This window comes from Ovis aries, chromosome 14, assembly GCF_016772045.2.
Source record: "Ovis aries strain OAR_USU_Benz2616 breed Rambouillet chromosome 14, ARS-UI_Ramb_v3.0, whole genome shotgun sequence".
In the NCBI taxonomy this organism is placed as follows: Eukaryota; Metazoa; Chordata; class Mammalia; order Artiodactyla; family Bovidae; genus Ovis; species Ovis aries.
In genome coordinates, this window is record NC_056067.1 from 61958120 (window position 1) to 61979568 (window position 21449).

The 21449-nt window shown below is 44.2% G+C and overlaps 1 protein-coding gene across 1 annotated transcript; it reads left to right on the top strand.

The window, feature by feature from the left end:
• Positions 1-8552: 8552 nt before the first annotated feature.
• Positions 8553-20893, top strand: LOC101114898 (cationic amino acid transporter 3-like). The gene is made up of 11 exons (XM_015100360.4): positions 8553-12264; positions 12836-12994; positions 13810-13987; positions 14214-14326; positions 14518-14740; positions 14906-15045; positions 15148-15250; positions 19503-19690; positions 19890-20056; positions 20330-20438; positions 20594-20893. Exons 1-11 carry the CDS (start codon positions 11826-11828, stop codon positions 20713-20715), a joined length of 1941 nt encoding a protein of 646 aa, XP_014955846.3. The 5' UTR covers positions 8553-11825; the 3' UTR covers positions 20716-20893.
• The last annotated feature ends 556 nt before the right edge of the window (positions 20894-21449 follow it).

A 21449-nucleotide genomic window follows, 5' to 3' on the forward strand; every position in this document is an offset into this window, starting at 1 on the left:
AGTTGTCCTGTAATGCTATTTGCTATATCTGTCACCTCTTGGTGTCTGTGTATGTTCCCCGCATTTTAATAGCCTCTTGACATATGGGTATAGTCAAACTTCGTTAGGGCCCATCCTCATGACCTCATTATTCTTAATTACCTCTTTAAGGCCCCCCACAAAATACACCCACATTCTGAAGTCCTGGGGATCTGGAATTCAACATATGAATTTGAAAAAAGGGAGATGCATTCACTTCTTCACACTTTTGATCACAATTTGCTTCCCAGTAGCTAAAACAGTGTCTGGAATACAATAAATGCTCAGTTATATTTGATGAGATATTTAATGAAAGAATCATATGTACATGTAATATTTTACATGACCCAAGATAGGGAACTTTTTATTTACCAGTAATTATCAAAGGGAGACCACAGTATTTGTTTGGGAAAATGATATTTTGTTAAACAACTTGGACAGAAAATGAGACTTTAAGGCCATGTCTAATCTATGACTGGTCTTCCCTGGTGGCTCCAGGGTAAAGAATCCACCTGCCAATGCAGGAGACACGTTCAACCCCTCGATTGGGAAGATTCCCTAGAGGAAGAGATAGCAACTGTTTCCAGTGTTCTTGCCTGGAAAATCCCATGGACAGAGGAGCCTGGAGGGTTACAGTCCAGGGGATTGAAAAGAGTCAGACACGACTTAGAGACTAAACAACAGCAATGTCTATAGCTGGTGCCGGCTAGATCATTTCACAGGAGAGAAAAAATGCGGAGAAGAGTTGGGGAGAAGGGGAGAGAAAAGGGGGGTGAGGAGAAGGGGGTGAAGGGTTCTGTGAGATGAGAACCTCTTCCCTTGATCTGATCTCACTTTCATATGAAAATCATGAAGTGATTGATGTAGATAAGCATCTCACGGAAAGAAAGATTTTTAAAATGATTATTCTTGGTGTAGATTGATGAGGAGAGAAACAGTTGGCAGAAGAAGGAGAAAGAGCATATCATGAGTGTGTCATTCCATGAATGTGTTATTTAAATGGGTGGTTCCCACAGATCGCAGGAAGCCAGTGAGTGGTTGTGAGCAGGGCAAGAAGGTGAGGAAGGGGTTTGGGAGATGACTGAGGGTCTGCTGTCTTTCCAGGGACAAGGGTAAAACATGGACACCCTCCATGCTTTACACATTCCTCTCCCCCCATCCAATGCCTCCCCACTTTACTGGCCACGTGAGCCTGGACACGTCACCTAACCTTCCCTCTAACCCTCTAAAGGCTTGGCAAAGAAATGGAGAAATAAGACACAGGATGAGTCCTTACATAACCTATATAAGATGGGAATTTCAGAGCTGAGGTGTTTGACTCTGTTGATGGAAAATTAAATAACAATCAAAGTAAAAAAAAAAAAAGGAAGAGAGAATTTGGTTATTTCTGTAACATTCAGATTTTAAAGATAATATCTTGTATTGTGACTGATAATTTACTAGGTCATACGAGCTTTTTAGGAATTTCATATAATTTTTAGAACACATGTTAATAACACTTATCCTTCCAATATAACCTAAGAAGGTTTATCATCACTTATTTGACAACACGTGGGTGCTTAGTCACTTCAGTCATGTCCGACTCTTTGAGACCCAACAGACGATAGGCCGACAGGCTCCTCTGTCCATGGGATTCTCCTAGCAAGAACACTGGAGTGGGTTGTCCTGCCCTCTTCCACAGGATCTACTGATGATACCCACGTAATTATATGTGCCAGTATGCCTAATTGTAATGAGGTCAGCATCATTTTTGAGATGTTTTCGGGGCTCTGTGAAAAATCCCCAGAATAGCTAGAGGTCAAAAAATATTTCATTTGGGGCTTCTTTGGTGGCCCAGTGGTAACTCTGCCTGCCAAAGCAGGAGACACGGGTTCTGACCCGGGCAGATTCCGGTGTGAGAGAAAACTTGCAGAAAGTCAGCTTTCCTGCAGGGAGGTTCTGACACTCCAAAAAAATAAAAACAACTCTGGTCAAAGCAAAGCTGGAGGTGAGAGAATCTTTCGCCTCCCCCACACAAGGAAACATCCCCCCACAGAAAAGGGGACTGATGAGTGAGCGCTCAGCTACCCTAGTTCTGCAAGACATCGCAGGGGGCACCTGAGAAGGAGATCCGCAGCAGCACCAGAGACCTGAGCCAGGACCTCCATGAGGAGGGAGAGGAAAAATATTTGGAAAGACGCAGATAAACATGTCAAAGGGCATGAAAGGGATTGCTTTTCTCAAGGAGTCCAATCGCATGCCTCTGGGAGTTCCACACCCAGGAATCTCCCTCCTGGGTCCCTGGGCACCCTCAATGTCCCACGTGCTGGACCCACACCTCCTCCCACTCTCCGGGGTCTCCTTGTGGGACCTTCCTTCTGCAGCACTCAGGGGAACTTGGGTAGAAAAGGAGCAGGCTCAGAAAACCAGCCCCTGCTCTGGAGGAGGGCACCCGCAGACTGGAGCTCTAGAGCCACCTTCTGGAAATCCAGAGACAGGTTTCCAGGAGGCAGCCTGGTGGGTTGTCAGGGCAGACCAGACAGAAAAGCTTAAGTATTCTCCCACAAGGCCGCCCTGGTGGTTCAGTGGTAAAGAATCCTCCTGCTAAGGCAGAGGACCCAGGTTCACTCCCTGGTCTGAGAGGACCCCATATGCCACAGGGCAGCTAAGCCCACACACCGCAACTACTGAAGCACAGGCTCTGCAACAAGAGAAGCCACCGCAGTGAGAAGCCCGTGCACCACAACCAGGGAAGGACTCTGCAGTAGCCAAGATCCAGGGCAGACACGCTTAATCAATTAATCTAAAATTATTAAAAAGAATTATTCCACAAGAGGGAACAGAAAGAGTGTGAGATCAGTGAAATAAGCGTACTGATATAAAGACAGAGAAAATCCCAGAAAATAACTCCACCATGAAACAACAGTACCCCAGTTGAAGTTAACCACCAGAGATTTAAGGGGGTGAGAATGTTAGGTCCATGAAACAAATTGGAACTGGTCAAACAGGAAATGACAAGAGTGAACTTCGACATTCTAGGAATCAGTGAACTAAGATGGACTGGAATGGGTGAATTGAACTCAGATGACTATTATATCTACTACTGCAGGCAGGAATCCCTTAGAAGAAATGGAGTAGCCATCACAGTCAACAAAAGAGTCTGAAATGCAGTACTTGGATGCACTCTCAAAAACGACAGAAGGATCTCTGTTCATTTCCAAGGCAAACCATTCAATATCATAGTAATCGAAGTCTATGCCCTGACCAGTAACACTGAAGAAGCTGAAGTTGAACAGTTCTATAAAGACCTACGAGACCTTCTAGAATTAACACCCCAAAAAGATGTCCTTTAAATTATAGGGGACTGGAATACAAAAGCAAGAAGTCAAGAAACATCTGTAGTAACAGGCAAATTTGGCCTTGGAGTATAGAATGAACCAGGGCAAAGGCTAATAGAGTTCTGCCAAGAGAACGCACTGGTCATAGCAAACACCCTCTTCCAGCAACACAAGTGAAGACTCTACACATGGGTGTCACCAGATGGTAAACAGTGAAATCAGATTGATTATATTCTTTGCAACCAAAGATGGAGAAGCTCTATACAGTCAGCAAAACAAGACAGGAAGCTGACTGTGTCTCAGATCATGAGCTCCTTATTGCCAAAGTCAGACTGAAATTGAAGAAAGTAGGGAAAACCACTAGACCATTCAGTTATGACCTAAATCAAATCCCTTATGATTATACAGTGGAAGTGAGAAATAGATTTAAGGGACTAGATCTGACAGACAGAGTGCCTGATGAACTATGGACAGAGGTTCATGATATTGTATAGGAGACCATCCCCAAGAAAAAGAAATGCAACAAAACAAAATGGCTGTCTGAGGAGGCCTTACAAATAGTTGTGAAAAGAAGGGAAGTGAAAAGCAAAGGAGAAAAGGAAGCATATACCCATTTGAATGCAGAGTTCCAAAGAATAGCAAGGAGAGATAAGAAAGCCTTCCTCAGCGATCAATGCAAAGAAATAGAACAATCGTATGAGAAAAACTAGAGATCTTTTCAAGAAAATTAGAGATACCAAGGGAACATTTCATGCAAAAATGGGCTGAATAAAGGACAGAAATGATATGGACCTAACAGAAGCAGAAGATATTAAGAAGAGGTACCAGAACTGTTCTGTTTGGTACACAGAACTGTACCAAAATGATCTTCATGACCCAGAGAATCACGATGGTGTGATCACTCACCTAGAGCCAGACATCCTGGAATGTGAAGTCAAGTGGGCCTTAGGAAGCATCACTATGAACAAAGCTACTGTAGCTGGCGGAATTCCACTTGAGCTACTTCAAATCCTAAAAGATGATGCTGTGAAAGCACTGCACTCAATACGGCAGCAAATTTGGAAAACTCAGCAGTGGCCACAAGACTGGAAAAGGTCAGTTTTCATTCCAATCCCAAAGAAAGGCAATGTGAAAGAATGCTCAAACTACCGCACAATTGAACTCATCTCAATATGCCAGCAAATTTGGAAAATTCAGCAGTGGCCACAGGACTGGAAAAGGTCAGTTTTCATTCCAATTCCAAAGAAAAGCAATGCCAAAGAATGCTCAAACTACCACACAATTGCACTCATCTCACACGCTAGTAAAGTAATGCTCAAAATTCTCCAAGCCAGGCTTCAGCAATACATGAACTGTGAACTCCCTGAAGTTCAAGCTGGTTTTAGAAAAGGCAGAGGAACCAGAGATCAAATGGCCAACATCCACTGGATCATGGAAAAAGCAAGAGAGTTCCAGAAAAAAACACCTATTTCTGCTTTATTGACTATGCCAAAGCCTTTGACATTGTGGATCACAAGAAACTGTGGAAAATTCTGGAAGAGATGGGAATACCAGACCACCTAACCTGTCTCTGGAGAAATCTGTATGCAGGTCAGGAAGCAACAGTTAGAACTAGGCATGGAACAACAGACTGGTTCCAAATAGGAAAAGGAGTACATCAAGGCTGTATATTGTCACCCTGCTTATTTAACTTCTATGCAGAGTACATCATGAGAAACGCTGGACTGGAAGAAACACAAGCTGGAATCAAGATTGCTGGAAGAAATATCAATAACCTCAGATATGCAGATGACACCACCCCTATGGCAGAAAGTGAAGAGGAACTAAAAAGCCTCTTGATGTAAGTGAAAGAGGAGAGCGAAAAAGTTGGCTTAAAAGCTCAACATTAAGAAAATGAAGATCATGGCATCTGGTCCCATCACTTCATGGGAAATAGATGGGGAAACAGTGGAAACAGTGTCAGACTGTATTATTTGGGGGCTCCAAAATCACTGCAGATGGTGATTGCAGCCATGAAATTAAAACACACTTACTCCTTGGAAGAAAAGTTATGACCAACCTAGATAGTATATTGAAAAGCAGAGACATTACTTTGCCAACTAAGGTCCGTCTAGCCAAGGCTATTGTTTTTCCTGTGGTCATGTATGGACATGAGAGTTGGACTGTGAAGAAGGCTGAGCGCTAAAGAATTGATGCTTTTGAACTGTAGTGTTGGAGAAGACTCTTGAGAGTCCCTTGGACTGCAAGGAGATCCAACCAGTCCATTCTGAAGGAGATCAACCCTGGGATTTGTTTGGAAGGAATTATGCTACAGCTGAAGCTCCAGTACTATGGCCACCTCATGCGAAGAGTTGACTCACTGGAAAAGACTCTGATGCTTGGAGGGATTGAGGGCAGGAGGAGAAGGGACAACCGAGGATGAGATGGCTGGATGGCATCACGGACTCGATGGACGTGACTCTGAGTGAACTCCAGGAGATGGTGATGGACAGGGAGGGGTGGCGTGCTGTGATTCATGGGGTCGCAAACAGTCGGACACGACTGAGCGACTCAGCTGAACTGAACATATGCTAGTAAAGTAATGCATGAAATTCTCCAAGCCTGGCTTCAGCAATACTTGAACCATGAACTTCCAGATGTTCAAGCTGGTTTTAGAAAAGGCAGAGGAATCAGAGATCAAATTTCAACATCTGATGGATCATGGAAAAAGCGAGAGAGTTCCAGAAAAACATTTGTTTCTGCTTTATTGACTATTCCAAAGCCTTTGACTATGTGAATCACAATAAAGTGTGGAAAATTCTGAAAGAAATGGGAATACCAGACCACCTGACCTGCCTCTTGAGAAATTTGTATGCAAGTCAGGAAGCAACAGCTAGAACTGGACATGGAGCAACAGAGTGGTCCTAAATAGGAAAATTAGTACATCAAGGCTGTATGTTGTTACCCTGCTTATTCAACTTCTATGCAGAGTACATCATGAGAAACGCTGAGCTGGAGGAAGCACAAGCTGGAATCAAGACAGCTGGGAGAAATATCAATAACCTCAGATATGCAGATGACACCACCCTTATGGCAGAAAGTGAAGAAGAGCTAAACAGCCTCTTGATGAAAGTGAAAGAGTAAAGTTAAAAATTTGGCTTAAAGCTCAACATTCAGAAAACTAAGATCATGGCATCCAGTCCCATCACTTCATGGCAAATAGATGGGCAAACAGTGGAAGCAGTGGCTGACTTTATTTTTCTTGCCTCCAAAATCATTGCAGATGGTGATTGCAGCCATGAAATTAAAAGATGCTTACTCCTTGGAAGGAAAGTTATGACCAACCTAGATAGCATATTGAAAAGCAGAGGCATTACTTTGTCAACAAAGGCCCATCTAGTCAAGGCTGTTTTTTCCAGTGGTCATGTATGGATGTGAGAGCTGGACTATAAAGAAAGCTGAGCACTGAAGAATTGATGCTTTTGAATTGTGTGTGGTGTTGGAGAGGACTCTTGAGAGTCCCTTGAACTTCGAGGAGATCCAACCAGTCCATCCTAAAGGACATCAGTCCTGAATATTCATTGGAAGGACTGATGGTGAAGCTGAAACTCCAATACTTTGGCCACCTGGTGCGAAGAACTGACTCATTTGAAAAGACCCTGATGCTGGGAAAGATTGAGAGCAGGAGGAGAAGGGGACGACAGGATAAGATGGTTGGATGGCATCACTGACTCAATGGACATGGGTTTGGGTGGACTCCGGGAGTTGGTGATGGGCAGGGGGGCCTGGTGTGCTGCCGTTCATGGGGTCGCAAAGAGTCGGACACAACTGATTGACTGAACTGAACTGAACTGAGAACTATAGCTGGGGAGGCAGCCTCTCTGAGAGCTCTGAGGAACTGCTCTGCTGAAGAATGGTTTCCAGCACAGTCCTACACCTCATGCAAACCAAGCTCACACATCAACACAACAGGATGTATTCCTTCAAGGTTTCAAGAGACAGACTTAGTACATAGACAGTGAGACAGCAGGACTCTGGTGTCTAGGAAGGGAACCTTATCTTCCAGGGAGTGTTAACACGGACACCATGAGAAGAGATTTGCTCATTCTAATCTTCAAAACAGATTTTCTTTACCTCAATGGTTAAAGCAGATGAGCTTTGAGGGTCTGACAGGCTGTCTTAGTTCACACACAGTTCAGGCTGAACCATGGATGAGCCAAAATGACTTCCCCATTCCTTAATATGTGAACATCCTCTCCATCACAAGCAGATAAAAATCTTAGAACCATACGATCCAGCAATTCTATCTGAGGATGTACCCAGAAGAATTGAAACCACACCCTGGAAGAGATATCTGTACACTCATGTTCATAGCAGCTCTATTCACAGTATTTAAATCATGAAAGCAACCTGACTATCCATTTACCAAAGAATAGGTAAACCAAATATGGTATATACCAATAACAAAGTATTATTCAGCATTTAAAAAGAAGAGAAGGGACTTTCCTGGTGGTCTAGTGGTTAAGAATCTTCCTTGCAATGCAGCGGATGTGGGTTCAATCCCCAGTCAGGGAACTAAGATCCCACATGCCCCAGAGCAAGTCTGAGAGATGCAACTAAATAAAGCTTGCCAGCTGCAACAAAGACTCAGCACAGCCAAAATGTTAAAAAATGTTTTTTAAAAAGGGACTATAACATAAGCTACAATGCAAATGACCTAGTGGACATTGTGGTAAGCAAAAGAAGTGTGACAAGAAATGACAAATACTATATGATTCCATTTAAATGAAGTAAGTGGTCATATTCATAGAGACAGGAAGTAGAGTGGTGATTGACAGGAACTGGGAAAGAAGAAAGGGGACATTTTATTGACTGGGTAGAGATTCAGTTTTGCCAAATGAAAAAGAACCCTGGAGTTTGGTTACATAAAATGTGTATGAACTTCACGTGGCCAAACTGCACACTCAAAGATGGCTAAAACTGTAAATGTAATGCAATATGTATTTTAAGATAAAAGAAATTCACAACCTACCCTGAGGGTAACCAGAGAAGAGTTAAGAGCTGATACCAACAGCCTGGATGGGAGGGGAGTTGGGGAGAGATGGATACATGTATATGTGTGTATATATATGTTTGGTTGAGTTGTTTTGAAGTCCACCTGAAACTATCACAACACTATTTTTTATAAACTTTTAATAAATTTTTTACAAAATTTTATTATTATAAACTTTTATATAGGGTTTCCATTGTGTGAATCACTGATTTCAGTCTCCTGTATACTGTTGGCCCTCCAAATTTATAGGTCCCTCCTCTGTGGATATTGGGGCAACTGTATCAATGTGAACAACTGCGGATTTTGGTATGTGTCGAGGACTACTGCATGGTACTTTATATTAAGTCATTTTTGGTTTTTCTACTCCTGGGAACTCTGTAAAGCTAGCTCTATTATTTATCATTGGCAGCGATTTCTTAAATGGTTGTAAGATACTCATGACATAAATTAACCTTCTTAACAATTTTAAGTGTACAGCGGGGGAAGGAGAGGGGGGAGCAGGTTGAGGAAGTAACACTGAATGTATACACTGTCATGTGTGAAATAGCTAGCTAGTAGGAAGCTGCTGTGTAACATGGGGGGGCCCAGTGTGATGCTCTGTGATGACCTAGAGGGGTAGGATGGAGGGATGGGAGGGAAGGTCAAGAGGGAGAGGAACGCATATATAGTTACAGCTGATTCGTGTTGTTGTGCAGCAGAAAGCAATACAACATAGTAAAGCAGTTATCCTCCAATTAAAATTTTTTTAAGTATACAGTTCAATAGTGTTATGTATATTTACATTGATGTGCAGCCAATCTCTAGATCATTTTTCATCTTGTAAAACTAAAACTTTGTCCCCATTTTATGATAACTCTCCACTTCACCCTTCACTCCAGCCGCTGGAAAACCACCATCCTGCTTTCTGTCTCTATAATTTGATACCTCTCGGAAGTTCACAGAAGTGGAATCATGCAGTGCTCGTCGTCTTGTTATTGGCCATAGGTTGCTTAGCATCATATCCTCAAGGTCCCTTCATGTTGCAGCGCACATCAGAATTTCCTGTCTTTTTAAGGCTGCATAATATTCCACTGCATATATAGAACGCATGGTGCTGATCCAGTCTTTCATGGAAGGACATTTGGGTTGCTTCCAACTTTCAGCTATTGTGATAACACTCTTTTGAACACGAGTGTACAACTATCTCTTTGAGATCCTATTTTCCATTCTTTGGGGTACACACCCATAGGGTGAATGGATCATATGGTAAATCAACCCACTTTTAGCTTTTGGAGGAACGACCAGAGCAGATGCACCATTTAACATGCACAAGGATTCATCAGCAGAACATAATCAAGAAGAAAATGGAGGTCCAGAGAAGTGAATGACTTCTTCCAGGACACAGGGGTGGTGAGGAAGCCAATATTCTAATAATATTCTCCTGGGTTCTTAACCTTGCTCTTAACCAAAATGCTGAGGTTGGACTTAAGAGTATTGGAAGAGAGAGCCCCCTGAAGGTAGCTCGTGGTCACTGGGTCATCCTAGCCCTGCAGAGCCATGTGGTGAGGAGACATTTCAGGCCTCAAAGGAGCAGGAAACAGAGTCCTGTCATTTCTGATTCCGAATGAAGGTTGGTCCCCCCTCCCTCCAAGCAGTTGGGAGACCTCTCTGGTTTGATGCAATGACTGAGCTAATCTAGAGTCTGTCCTGCCTACAAATTCCATCTCTATGCCCCAAAGCAGAGTTCTTATTTCATGTCACTCTGCAAGCAACGAAACAGGAAACTCTCAGGTTTCAGGATCCTTGGTGAAAAATTATGCAGAGACTGAGCTCTTTGATTACCAAGCTCCTAAAACAGTCACTTCACAAGTATCAAAGAGGGGACGAAATAATGATGATGACAATTTTCCCTGCATTATACAGGAAAGGAGGGCAAAGGTGGTATGTAGTTTGTGAAAACTCAGAAAAATTATTATGTTGCAGAGCTGGTTGATTTCAACTAAAAAATCATATTTTTAACCATTCATTTATGCATGCTCAGTCATGTCTGACTTTTGGCAACCCCTTGAACTCCTCTGGGGTTCTCCTCAGAGACCCCGGGCTCCTCTGTCCATGGATTTTCCAGACAAGAATCCTGGAGTGGGTTGCCATTTTGTCTCCTGCATCTCCTGCATTGGCAGGCGGAGACTTTACCACTGAGCCACATGGGAAGCCCATCTTATCCACTCAACTTATACCAGTTAAGCAGCTTCTGTGTATCAACGCTGCATTTGAGGCTTTTTCTTCCCAAGAAGCAGAAAACGTATCTAGGTTCTTCAGCTGGTCTAATAATTAAATTGATGTGAGACAAATCAACAAATTTACATTGTTATGTATGTGAAATTGTGAAAGTCACTCAGTCGTGTCCAACTCTTTGTAACCCCATAGACTGACCATGGAATTCTCCAGGCCAGAATACTGGAGTGGGTAGCTGTTCCCTTCTCCAGGGGATCTTCCCAACCCAGGGATTGAACCCAGGTCTCCTGCACTGCAGGCAGATTCTTTACCAGCTAAGCCACAAGGAAAGCCCAAGAATACCAGAGTGGGTAGCCTATCCCTTTTCCAGCAGATCTTTCTGACCCAGGAATCAAATCAGGGTCTCCTGCATTGCAGGTGGATTGTTATGTATGAGAGCCCCATAAAAACTTGAGGCTCAAGAGAGTCAAGCAAGGGAGGCTTATATGGTATCATGAGTTTAACAGAACAAGGGAAAAATCTGGGGCTTCAAAGAGGAGGAAGACAGCTCAAAGGAAGATGGGAAGAGCAAACGCTTGGTGAACAAATGTTTGCCACTCCGAGCAGGGAAGACTTTCTGAGATTAAAAAGTTCTCTCCGGTAATAGCTCTCTTCCTGGCTTAGGTCCCCTAATCCGATTATTTTGAGCAGTTAAGGCAGAGGCAAGGAGCTTCTCCAGAGTCTGCTGGGTCTTAACTGCCTTCAGCTCAAAACAGTCTACCCACCAAAGGGGTACATTTGGGGAGATAGAATCCACTCCATCTCACTTTCCTTCAAACAACCTTTCCAGTAATTTTGAATCATATTAAAAGATGTATTTATGTTTAAGGAACCAAAGCTCCGAGACAGAGAACTTGATTAATGTGTCCTTTTACCACCTGCTCCCCCTCACTCCATTGCTCCATGGAATTGGACTTCCAGGATCAAGGGCAGATGGGACTTTTTTTTAATTAAAGTAGTGTTGCTTAAAGCCTCTTCCCTGATAGCTCAGTTGGTAAAGAATCTGCCTGCAATGCGGGAAACCCTGGGTTGATTCCTGGTTTGGGAAGATTCACTGGAGAAAGGATAGGCTAAATTTCTGCTATACAGATTCAGTGATGCATATATACATACACATCCTTTTTCATATTCTTTTCCACCCTGGTTTATCACATAATATTGAATAGAGTTTCCTGGGCTACACAGTTAAGACCTTGTTGTTTAAGATGGACGTTCTTAATGACTTTGTGTCTTGCATTCCTCAGCAGACCGTAGCCTCCTCAACTCCATCAAGGATGCTGCGTCAATATGTTCACCAACTTGGTCAGAAGCTGGTGTACAGGCGGCCACTGGAGCCCATAGAGGAGTCTGAGAGTCCCGTGGCTCATCTAAACACGCTGGACCTGGTGGGCTTCGGTGTGGCCAGCACCTTGGGAGCAAGTGTGTACATCGTGGCTGGTGCAGTGGCTAAATACATAGCTGGACCAGCAACCATCATCTCCCTCTTGGTGGCCGCCCTGTCTTGTGTGATGTGTGGGCTCTGCTATGCAGAGTTACGGGCCCAAGTACCATGCTCTGGTTCTGTGTATCTCTACAGCTATGTCACCATGGGACAACTGTGTGCCTTCATCATTGGCTGGAACCTCATCCTGTATTTAGTCATTGGTGAGATGATGGAGTGGGGAAAAGTGTGGGTCTTAAGATCAGGAAGTGAGGTGGGAGGAGGGTTGGGATTTTCTCTCATTCACAAACACTTTGTTATCTACCTTGTTGAGGAGGAGGCTACCATTGGCAGGAAAACCCCACAACTTCATTGTACTCAGCTCTATTCCATTTCCTTAAATGATGATCCAGGAAACCAGAAGGAAAGGGGACTGTAGGGAGTGGGTGAGAGGGAGGCGTGGCCCAAGGCTCATCCATTCACCATATTGAAGTTTTGGGTCAGCTGTTGTCTTCATGGGATTTTCCTCTACCACGTGATTTAAAATTTTCAGCTCTCATCTCCCAGCCTCCCTAGTCCCACTTCTCTGTGTTCTTCTCTTGCATAACATTGATCTCCTCCTAATTATACCAAATAGTGAGACCTATTTTGTGAGTTATTTGGGTCTGCCCTTCCCACCCCAGGAGGAGAAACTCTTTGAGATTAGGTACTCTGTCTTTCTTTCATAATATATCCCATGGCACATAGTCAAGAATCAATTTATGCTTGTTAATGAATATTCTTCTGCCTCTGCAGGCACTGCCAGTTTGTCCAAAGTGTGGAGCATCACCTTTGACAGCCTGATTGGAAACCACATCTCTCAGGCATTAGAGGGGACTTTCTCTCCGTATATGCCCTCTTTCCTGGCCACGTTCCCAGACTTTGTCGCTCTGGCACTGTTGCTGGTGATGATTGGTGAGAAGGGGACAGAGACAGGATGAGAAGAGTGGGGTGTGGAGCAGGAGCTGGGGAGGGAAACGCTTGGGTGGCAGAATGAGGGGGGTTAGGACTGGAAGGAAAGGTGGCAGGAGGGGAGGACACACACTGCTGTTTTTTATCCTTGGCACTGTTGACAAATTGGGCTGGATCATTCTCAGTATGGGGGGCTGTCCTATGCATTGTAAGGTTTTTAAAACATCAGTGTTGGGTGTGGAGTAGCAAACATTCCCAGTCTTTACTCACTAGACACCACTGATGCCCTCCCTGCCCCCAAACTGTGACACCGAAGAAGTCTCCAGACAGTGCCAACTGGTTGGGAAGCAAAATCACCCCCTCTGAGAATCATTGACTTAGACCAACAAGCTTCTTCCTCTGTACTGAGATCAAAGATTGCTTTGTTTTTCAGTTGAAAGGAAGTCCTCATAGCATAAAATTAATAATTTTATTATTATCTCCCAGCTTTATTTAGATATATATCACATACAGCACTGTATAAGTGTAAGTTATACAACCTGATGATTTCATAGACATGTATTGTGAGATACGAAATCAACCATCTGAAAGTGTACGATTCAGTGGCACTTAGTACATTCACGGTGTTATGCAACGATCGCCTCCATCTACTTCCAAACATGTTCATCTCCCCAAAAGAAAGATTGCTCCCAGTACCTGCTGAGCAGTCAGTGTCCTCGCTGCAGTCTGCAACTTCCCGCCTCTGACAACCATTAGTCTCCTTTCTGTTTCTATGGATTTATTTATTTTGAGTGTTTCATAGTCCATCTATCCCACAGGAGTAATGCTTCTGGGACCTCACGCATCACCGCTGATTATCATAGTGTTCACAGGCATCAACATTTTTGTTCCAATCTTCACGATCATCTCTGGCTTCAGTAAGGGAGACCTGCACAACTGGCAGCTCACAGAACAGGACTATAGACTGAACACATCCGGATCCAGTGACATCTATAGGTTAGGAGGCTATGACCCTTGGCCAGAGTAATGCTTGTGAAGTGGGGGAGGGGGCAGTGCAGAGCTGGGAATACGGTAGGAACTAGAGAGATCTGGGCTGGTGAATCCACATGAGCAGATGATGGGGGTGCTGGAGCCCAGGACTTGCGGTATGAAGGGAGGAATCCAGTAGAGATGACTGAACACACCCTACCCATGTTCTTCCTCATCCCTTCTCTCACCATAGCTTGGGCCCTCTGGGTTCCGGAGGGTTTGTGCCCTTTGGCTTTGATGGGATTCTCCGAGGAGCAGCTCTGTGCTTCTACTCATTTGTTGGTTTTGATGGCATTGTCATGAAAGGTAACATGGTTATTGCGGGTCCCATCAGGGGCTTGGGCACAGTTTCAGCTACCTTGGGAACAGGGGTTGGCAGATGGTTAACCTGCTTTGGAAGATGCAAGAGGAAAGGGGATTTTTTTTTCTTTTTCTTTTTCTTTTTTTGCCTTCACTCCAGTGTGTTTTCCTGACCCAGTACTTCCACACACCTGCAGGGAGAGAAGCCCGAAATCCTCAGCGTTCCATCACTTTGAGCATGGTGATCTCCATCTTCATCGGCTTTTTGGTGTACTCTGGTGTCTCGGCATCAGTCACCCTCATGGTGCCCTACTACCAGATTCATCCTTACAGCCCCTTACCGCAGGCTTTTCTCCACGTTGGGTGGGACCCGGCCAGATATGTCATGGCTGTTGTCTTCTTGTGTGCTCTTTTATACAGGTCAGTGCCATGGTTTTCTCCCTGACGGTCAGATTCTCAGGCATCTGTCCATTGGTATGAGGGACAAGAGAGCAAGACATCTTACTCTATGTAGACAAGGGGGGAGATGCCCTAGTCTAACCCTCTTCTCTATGTCCCCACACGTGTTTCCATTTTCTCTTCCAGCCTCCTGGGCACCATGTTTTACATGTCTCAGTTGATCTGTGCAATGGCCAAGGACGGGCTCCTTTTCCGGGGCCTTGCCCAGATCCATGCCCGCACAGGCACCCCTGTCACGGCCGTGATGTCTTCTGTAAACCTCGCAGGTGAATACATGAAACACACTCCTTCTCCAGTCAATTTCCTAACTTGGATATTTCTAGTGATTTCTCACCCACTTCTCCACCTTCTTTGTGCCTTCATTCTAGCCATGATGGCGTTACTCTTGGACCTCCGACATATTGTGGAACATATGTCAACTGGGATGATATTTAGTAACATCGTTGGTACTTTTTCTGTGCTTGTCCTCAGGTGAGGCTCCACTCACTATACCTAGGCTGGGGGCCTTGGACCCATGGCGGTTGATGGGGAGGTAATTGTCTTCTGGTTTAACATTGCTTTCTATATGTCCTGGTCTGCTTAAGGGAGGAGAGAGATGAATAGTTTGTCTGATGTTGGGTTAGTAGTTCAGTTCAGTTCAGTCACTCAGTTGTGTCCAACTCTTTGTGACCCCATCGACTGCAGCATGCCATGCCTCCCTGAGACATCACTAACTCCCAGAGTTAACTCAAACTTATGTCCATTGAGTCGGTGATGCCATCCAACCATCTCATTCTCTGTCATCCCCTTTTCCTGCCTTCAATCTTTCCCAGCATCAGGGTCTTTTCAAATGAGTCAGTCCTTCACATCAGGTGGCCAAAGTATTGGATTTTCAGCTTCAACATCAGTCTTTCCAAAGAATATTCAGGACTGATTTCCCTTAGGAGGGACTGATTGAATCTCCTTGCAGTCCAAGGGACTCTCAAGAGTCTTCTCCAACACCACAATTCAAAAGCATCAATTGTTCAACACTCAGCTTTCTTTATAGTCCAACTCTGACATCCATACATGACTACTGGAAAACCATAGCTTTGACTAGACAGACCTTTGTTGGCAAAGTAATGTCTCTGCTTTTTAATATGCTATCTACTGCTGCTGCTAAGTCGCTTCAGTCGTGTCCGGCTCTGTGCGACCCCATAGATGGCAGCCCACCAAGCTCCCCCATCCCTGGGATTCTCCAGGCAAGAACACTGGAGTGGGTTGTCATTTCCTTCTCCAATGCGTGAAAGTGAAAAGTGAAAGTGAAGTCACTGAGTCGTGTCCAACTCTCAGCGACCCCATGGACTGCAGCCTACCAGGCTCCTCCATCCATGGGATTTTCCGGGTGCCATGTGCCAAGCCATTGCCTTCTCCGATGCTGTCTATGTTAGTCACTAAAAAGCCTCTTGATGAAAGTAAAAGAGGAGACTGAAAAAGTTGGCTTAAAGCTCCACATACAGAAAATGAAGATCGTGGCATCCGGTCCCATCACTTCCTGGGAAATAGACAGAGAAACAGGGGAAACAGTGGAAACAGTGTCAGACTTTATTTTGGGGGACTCCAAAATCACTGCAGATGGTGACTGCAGCCATGAAATTAAAAGATGCTTACTCCTTGGAAGAAAAGTTATGACCAACCTATATAGCATATTCAAAAGCAGAGACATTACTTTGCTGACTAAGGTCCATCTAGTCAAGGCTATGGTTTTTCCAGTAGTCATGTGTGGACGTGAGAGTTGGATTGTGAAGAAGGCTGAGTGCTGAAGAATTGATGCTTTTGAACTGTGGTGTTGGAGAAGACTCTTGAGAGTCCCTTGGACTGCAAGGAGATCCAACCAGTCCATTCTGAAGGAGATCAGCCCTGGGATTTCTTTGGAAGGAATGATGCTAAAGCTGAAACTCCAGTACTTTGGCCACCTCGTGAGAAGAGTTGACTCCTTGAAAAAGACTCTGATGCTGGGAGAGATTGGAGGCAGGAGTAGAAGGGGACGACCGAGGATGAGATGGCTGGATGGCATCACTGACCCGATGGGCGTGAGTCTGAGTGAACTCCAGGAGTTGGTGATGGACAGGGAGGCCTGGTGCACTACGATTCATGGGGTCGCCAAGAGTCCGACATGACTGAGTGACTGAACTGAACTGAACTCTGCATAGAAGTTAAATAAGCAGGTGACATTATACAGCCTTGACATATTCCTTTTCCTACTTGGAACCAGTCTGGTTTTCCATGTCCAGTTCTAACTGTTGCTTCTTGACCTGTATAGAGATTGCTCAAGAGGCAGGTCAGGAGACCTGGTATTTCTATCTCTAAGAATTTTCCTCAATTTGTTGTGATCCACACAGTCAAAGCTTTGGCATAGTCAATAAAGAAGAAACAGATGTTTTTCTGGAACTCTCTTGCTTTTTCCATGATCCAGCGGATGTTGGCAATTTGATCTCTGGTTCCTCTGCCTTTTCTAAAACCAGCTTGAATATCTGGAAGTTCATGGTTCATATCCTATTCAAGCCTGGCTTGGAGAATTTTGAGCATTACTTTAGCAGTGTGTGAGATGACTACAATTGTGCAGTAGTTTCAGCATTCTTTGGCATTGCCTTTCTTTGGGATTGGAATGAAAACTGATCTTTTCTAGTCCTGTGGCCACTGCTGAGTTTTCCAAATCTGCTGGCATATTGAGTGCAGCACTTTCACAGCATCATCTTTTAGGATTTGAAATAGCTCGACTGGAATTCCATCACCTCCACTAGCTTTGTTCGTAGTGATGCTTCCTAAGGCCCACTTGACTTCACATTCCAGGATGTCTGGCTCTAGGTGAGTGATCACACCATCGTGATTATCTGGGTCATGAAAATCTTTCTGTATAGTTCTTCTGTATATTCTTGCCACCTGTTCTTAATATCTTAAGCTTCTGTTAGGTCCATACCATTTTTGTCTTTATTGTGCTCATCTTTGCATTAAATGTGTCCTTGTTATATCTAATTTTCTTGAAGAGATCTCTAGTCTTTCCCATTCTATTGTTTTCCTCTATTTCTTTGCATTGATCGCTGAGGAAATCTTTCTTATCTCTCCTTGCTATTCTTTGGAACTCTGCATTCCAATGGGTATATCTTTTCTTTTCTCCTTTGCCTTTCACTTCTCTTCTTTTCACAGCTATTTTCAAGGCCTCACCAGACAACCATTTTGTCTTTTGAATTTCTTTTTCTTGGGATGGTCTTTATCCCTGCCTCCTGTACAATGTCAGGAACCTCTGTCCATAGTTCTTCATGCACCAGGTCTATCAGATCTAATCCCTTGAATCTATTTCTCACTTCCACTGTATACTGGGATACAGTCATAAGGGATTTGATTTAGATCATAACTGAATGGTCTAGTGGTTTTCTCCACCTTCATACATTTCAGTCTGAATTTGGCAATAAGGAGCTCATAATCTGAGCCACAGTCAGCTCCTGGTCTTGTTTTTGCTAACTGTATAGAGCTTCTCCATCTTTAGCTGCAAAGAATGTAATCAATCTGATTTCAGTGTTGATCATCTGGTGATGTCCATGTTTAGAGTCTTCCCTTGTGTTGTTGGAAGAGGATGTTTGCTATGACCAGTGTGTTCTCTTTGAAAAACTCTATTAGCCTTTGCCCTGCTTCATTCTGTACTCCAAGGCCACATTTGCCTGTACTCCAGGTGTTTCTTGAATTCCTACTTTTGCATTCCAGTCCCCTATAATGAAAGGGACATCATTTTGGGGTATTTGTTCTAGAAGGTTTTGTAGGTCTTCATAGAACCATTCAATTTCAGCTTCTTCAGAATTACTGGTTGGGGCATAGACTTGGATTATTGAATGGTTTGCCTGGAAATGAACAGAGATCATTCTGTCGTTTTTGAGATTGCATCCAAGTACTGCACTTCAGACTCATTGTTCAACTGTGATGGCTACTCCATTTCTTCTAAGGGATTCTTGCCCACATAGTAGAGATAACGGTCATCTGAGTTAAATTCACCCATTCCAGTCCATTTCAGTTCGCTGATTTCTAAAATGTCAATGTTCACAATTGTTATCTCCTGTTTGACCACTTCCAATTTGCCTTGATTTATGGACCTAACCACAGAAGGCAATGGCACCCCACTCCAGTACTCTTGCCTGGAAATTCCCATGGACAGAAGAGCCTGGTAGGCTGCAGTCCATGGGGTCGCTGAGAGTTGGACACGACTCAGTGACTTCACTTTCACTTTTCACTTTCATGCATTGGGGAAGGAAATGGCAACCCACTCCAGTGTTCTTGCCTGGAGAATCCCAGGAACAGCGGAGCCTGGTCCTGCCATCTATGGGGTCACACAGAGTCGGACATGACTGAAGCGACTTAGCAGCAGCAGCAGCAGCAGCATGGACCTAACATTCCAGGTTCCTATGCAATATTGCTCTTTACAGCATCAGACTTTACTTCCAACACCATTCACATCCACAAGTGGATGTTGTTTTTGTTTTGGCTCCATCCCTTCATTCTTTCTGGAGTTATTTCTCCACTGATCTCCAGTAGTGTATTGGGCACCTACTAACCTGGGGAGTTCCTCTTTCAGTGTCCTATCATTTTGCCTTTTCATACTGTTCATGGGGTTCTCAAGGCAAGACTACTGAAGTGGTTTGCCAGTCCCTTCTCCAGTGGACCACGTTTTGTCAGAAGACACTGCTGTTATTATTGCCTTAATATCTCTGTTCAGGTACCAGCCAAACCTGAATGACAAAACAGAGGAAGAAGTTGAAATGGAGCCTGAAGTTGAAGAACATCCTTTGGACTCTGTACCTGTAGCCAGCACCCCAAGGATTCTAAAGAGTCTGTGGTTCCCTGCCAGCACCATCCCCATCCAGAAATCTGGCCAGATTGTCTATGGATGTGCCTTCCTGGTTGGTGAGTGGTGGAATTTCTCTTTGGTCCCATTCTGAAATTGCAGGATGGGGTGGGATTCTGTCTTTGGCTGTTGAGGAGGAGTCATGGAGATACGATGGCCCTTCCTGATGTTGGTGGTTTCAGGGAGGGGTGTGACCCAAGGTCCTGACATCTTTGTCTTCTGGGTCCAGCCTGTTCTCCTCCACCTTGACCCTTGCAGTTCTCCTGCTGACCATCCTGAGCCTGATCCTGGCCCAGTGGCCCAACCAGGTGTTCTCTGGAGACCCCGGGCTCACAACAGTGGCTGTGCTACTGCTGCTGCTCATCACTGGGGTCACAGTCATCATCTGGAGGCAGCCTCAGGACCCTTCTCCTCTAATGTTCAGGGTAGGTGACCTTATGTGTCCAAAGTGTCCACCTTGGGTAAATGACGTCGGCATGCTTTGAGGTCCGAACATCCTCTGCTGGCCCAGAGAAGAAGACAAGTTGCTAAAACAAATGGACCCTTCCCTGATCCACACTCAGTGCTTTACATACACAATCTCAGTAGGCACTGAACATACAGCCTGAATTGGACTGAACTTGTCCTGCCCACATTGGGTAGGGTCTCCCTTTCAGACATCTGAAGTGTGTCCAGGAATAAACTGACTCTGCCCACAGGTCCCTGCTCTGCCTGTCCTCCCACTGGTGAGCATCTTTGTGAACATTTACTTGATGATGCTGATGACCCCGAGGACTTGGACCCAATTTGGCATCTGGAATGCCATTGGTAAGTGGTTTTCTGGGATAAAGAGGCTTATTGAGTGACTGAATCCAACCATCTTCCTACCACCTCCCTTAGACTTTGTCAGATACCATAACAGGAGGCTTATTTGGCATTTGTAAGTGGGCATTTTCCTTCTCATTGTCTCATTTCCCTACTAGGATTTGTCATATACTTTGGATATGGGATCCAACACAGCCTGGAGGAGAACAATGATCAAGAGCCACCAGCCTCCACCTCCCAGACACTTGACAAAAACATCCCTGGTGCTGAGTCATCTTAACCTCAGGAAGTAGAAGCTGCGTGGAATCCTTTCAGGCACTGGAGGATCTTTTGATTCAAAGGACACTGTGAGCCTCTATGGACTGTGAAGGTGGAGGCACTTAGAGCCTTGTATTTATCGTTCATGGACATAGTGACTGTAACTTTGTATAACTTTTAAATAAACTTTCTAAAGATTACGAAAGTGCAGCAAGATGATTTTCGCAAAGAAATTACAAAGTAAGCAGCAACCAGAAGAAGAAATGAAATACTCAACTGCACATAAGAAGCTCTTCCTCCTGCCTCTTTTCAGTGAAAACACCAGAGACTCCCACATGGGAAGGAGACTCAGGTAACAATATATGTGTCCAGTCTTGCACTTGAAATATTAGGACACAAATATATTGTCAGTAAAACAAAAAGAACAAATATATTGTGCAAACAGTAACACAAGACAGCTAGCACAGCTACATTAATATCAGACAAAGTTGACTATAAGAAAAAGAGTAATAACAGATGACGTGGATCATTTCATAATGATAAAGGGATATGCTCATTTGTACCTTTCCTGTGGCTTTCTTGAGATATAGAGTCAATTGTGAAAATAATCATTTTTCTTGACTTTTCTGTTTCAGGCTCTTAGAGCTACACAGTAGAGTTGATTAGGAAAAAAATTTTTTTAATAATTTTATTTCTTTATGACTATGCTAGGTCTTCATTGGTATAGGAGGGCTTTCTCTAGTTGCAGAGAGTCGG

Coding starts and splice junctions, on each gene's coding strand:
- LOC101114898 (XM_015100360.4), top strand. CDS start 11,826: ATGGACGTTCTTAATGACTTTGTGTCTTGCATTCCTCAGCAGACCGTA. Junction 12,265..12,835: donor CATCCTGTATTTAGTCATTG/GTGAGATGATGG, acceptor CTGCCTCTGCAG/GCACTGCCAGTTTGTCCAAA. Junction 12,995..13,809: donor ACTGTTGCTGGTGATGATTG/GTGAGAAGGGGA, acceptor TCTATCCCACAG/GAGTAATGCTTCTGGGACCT.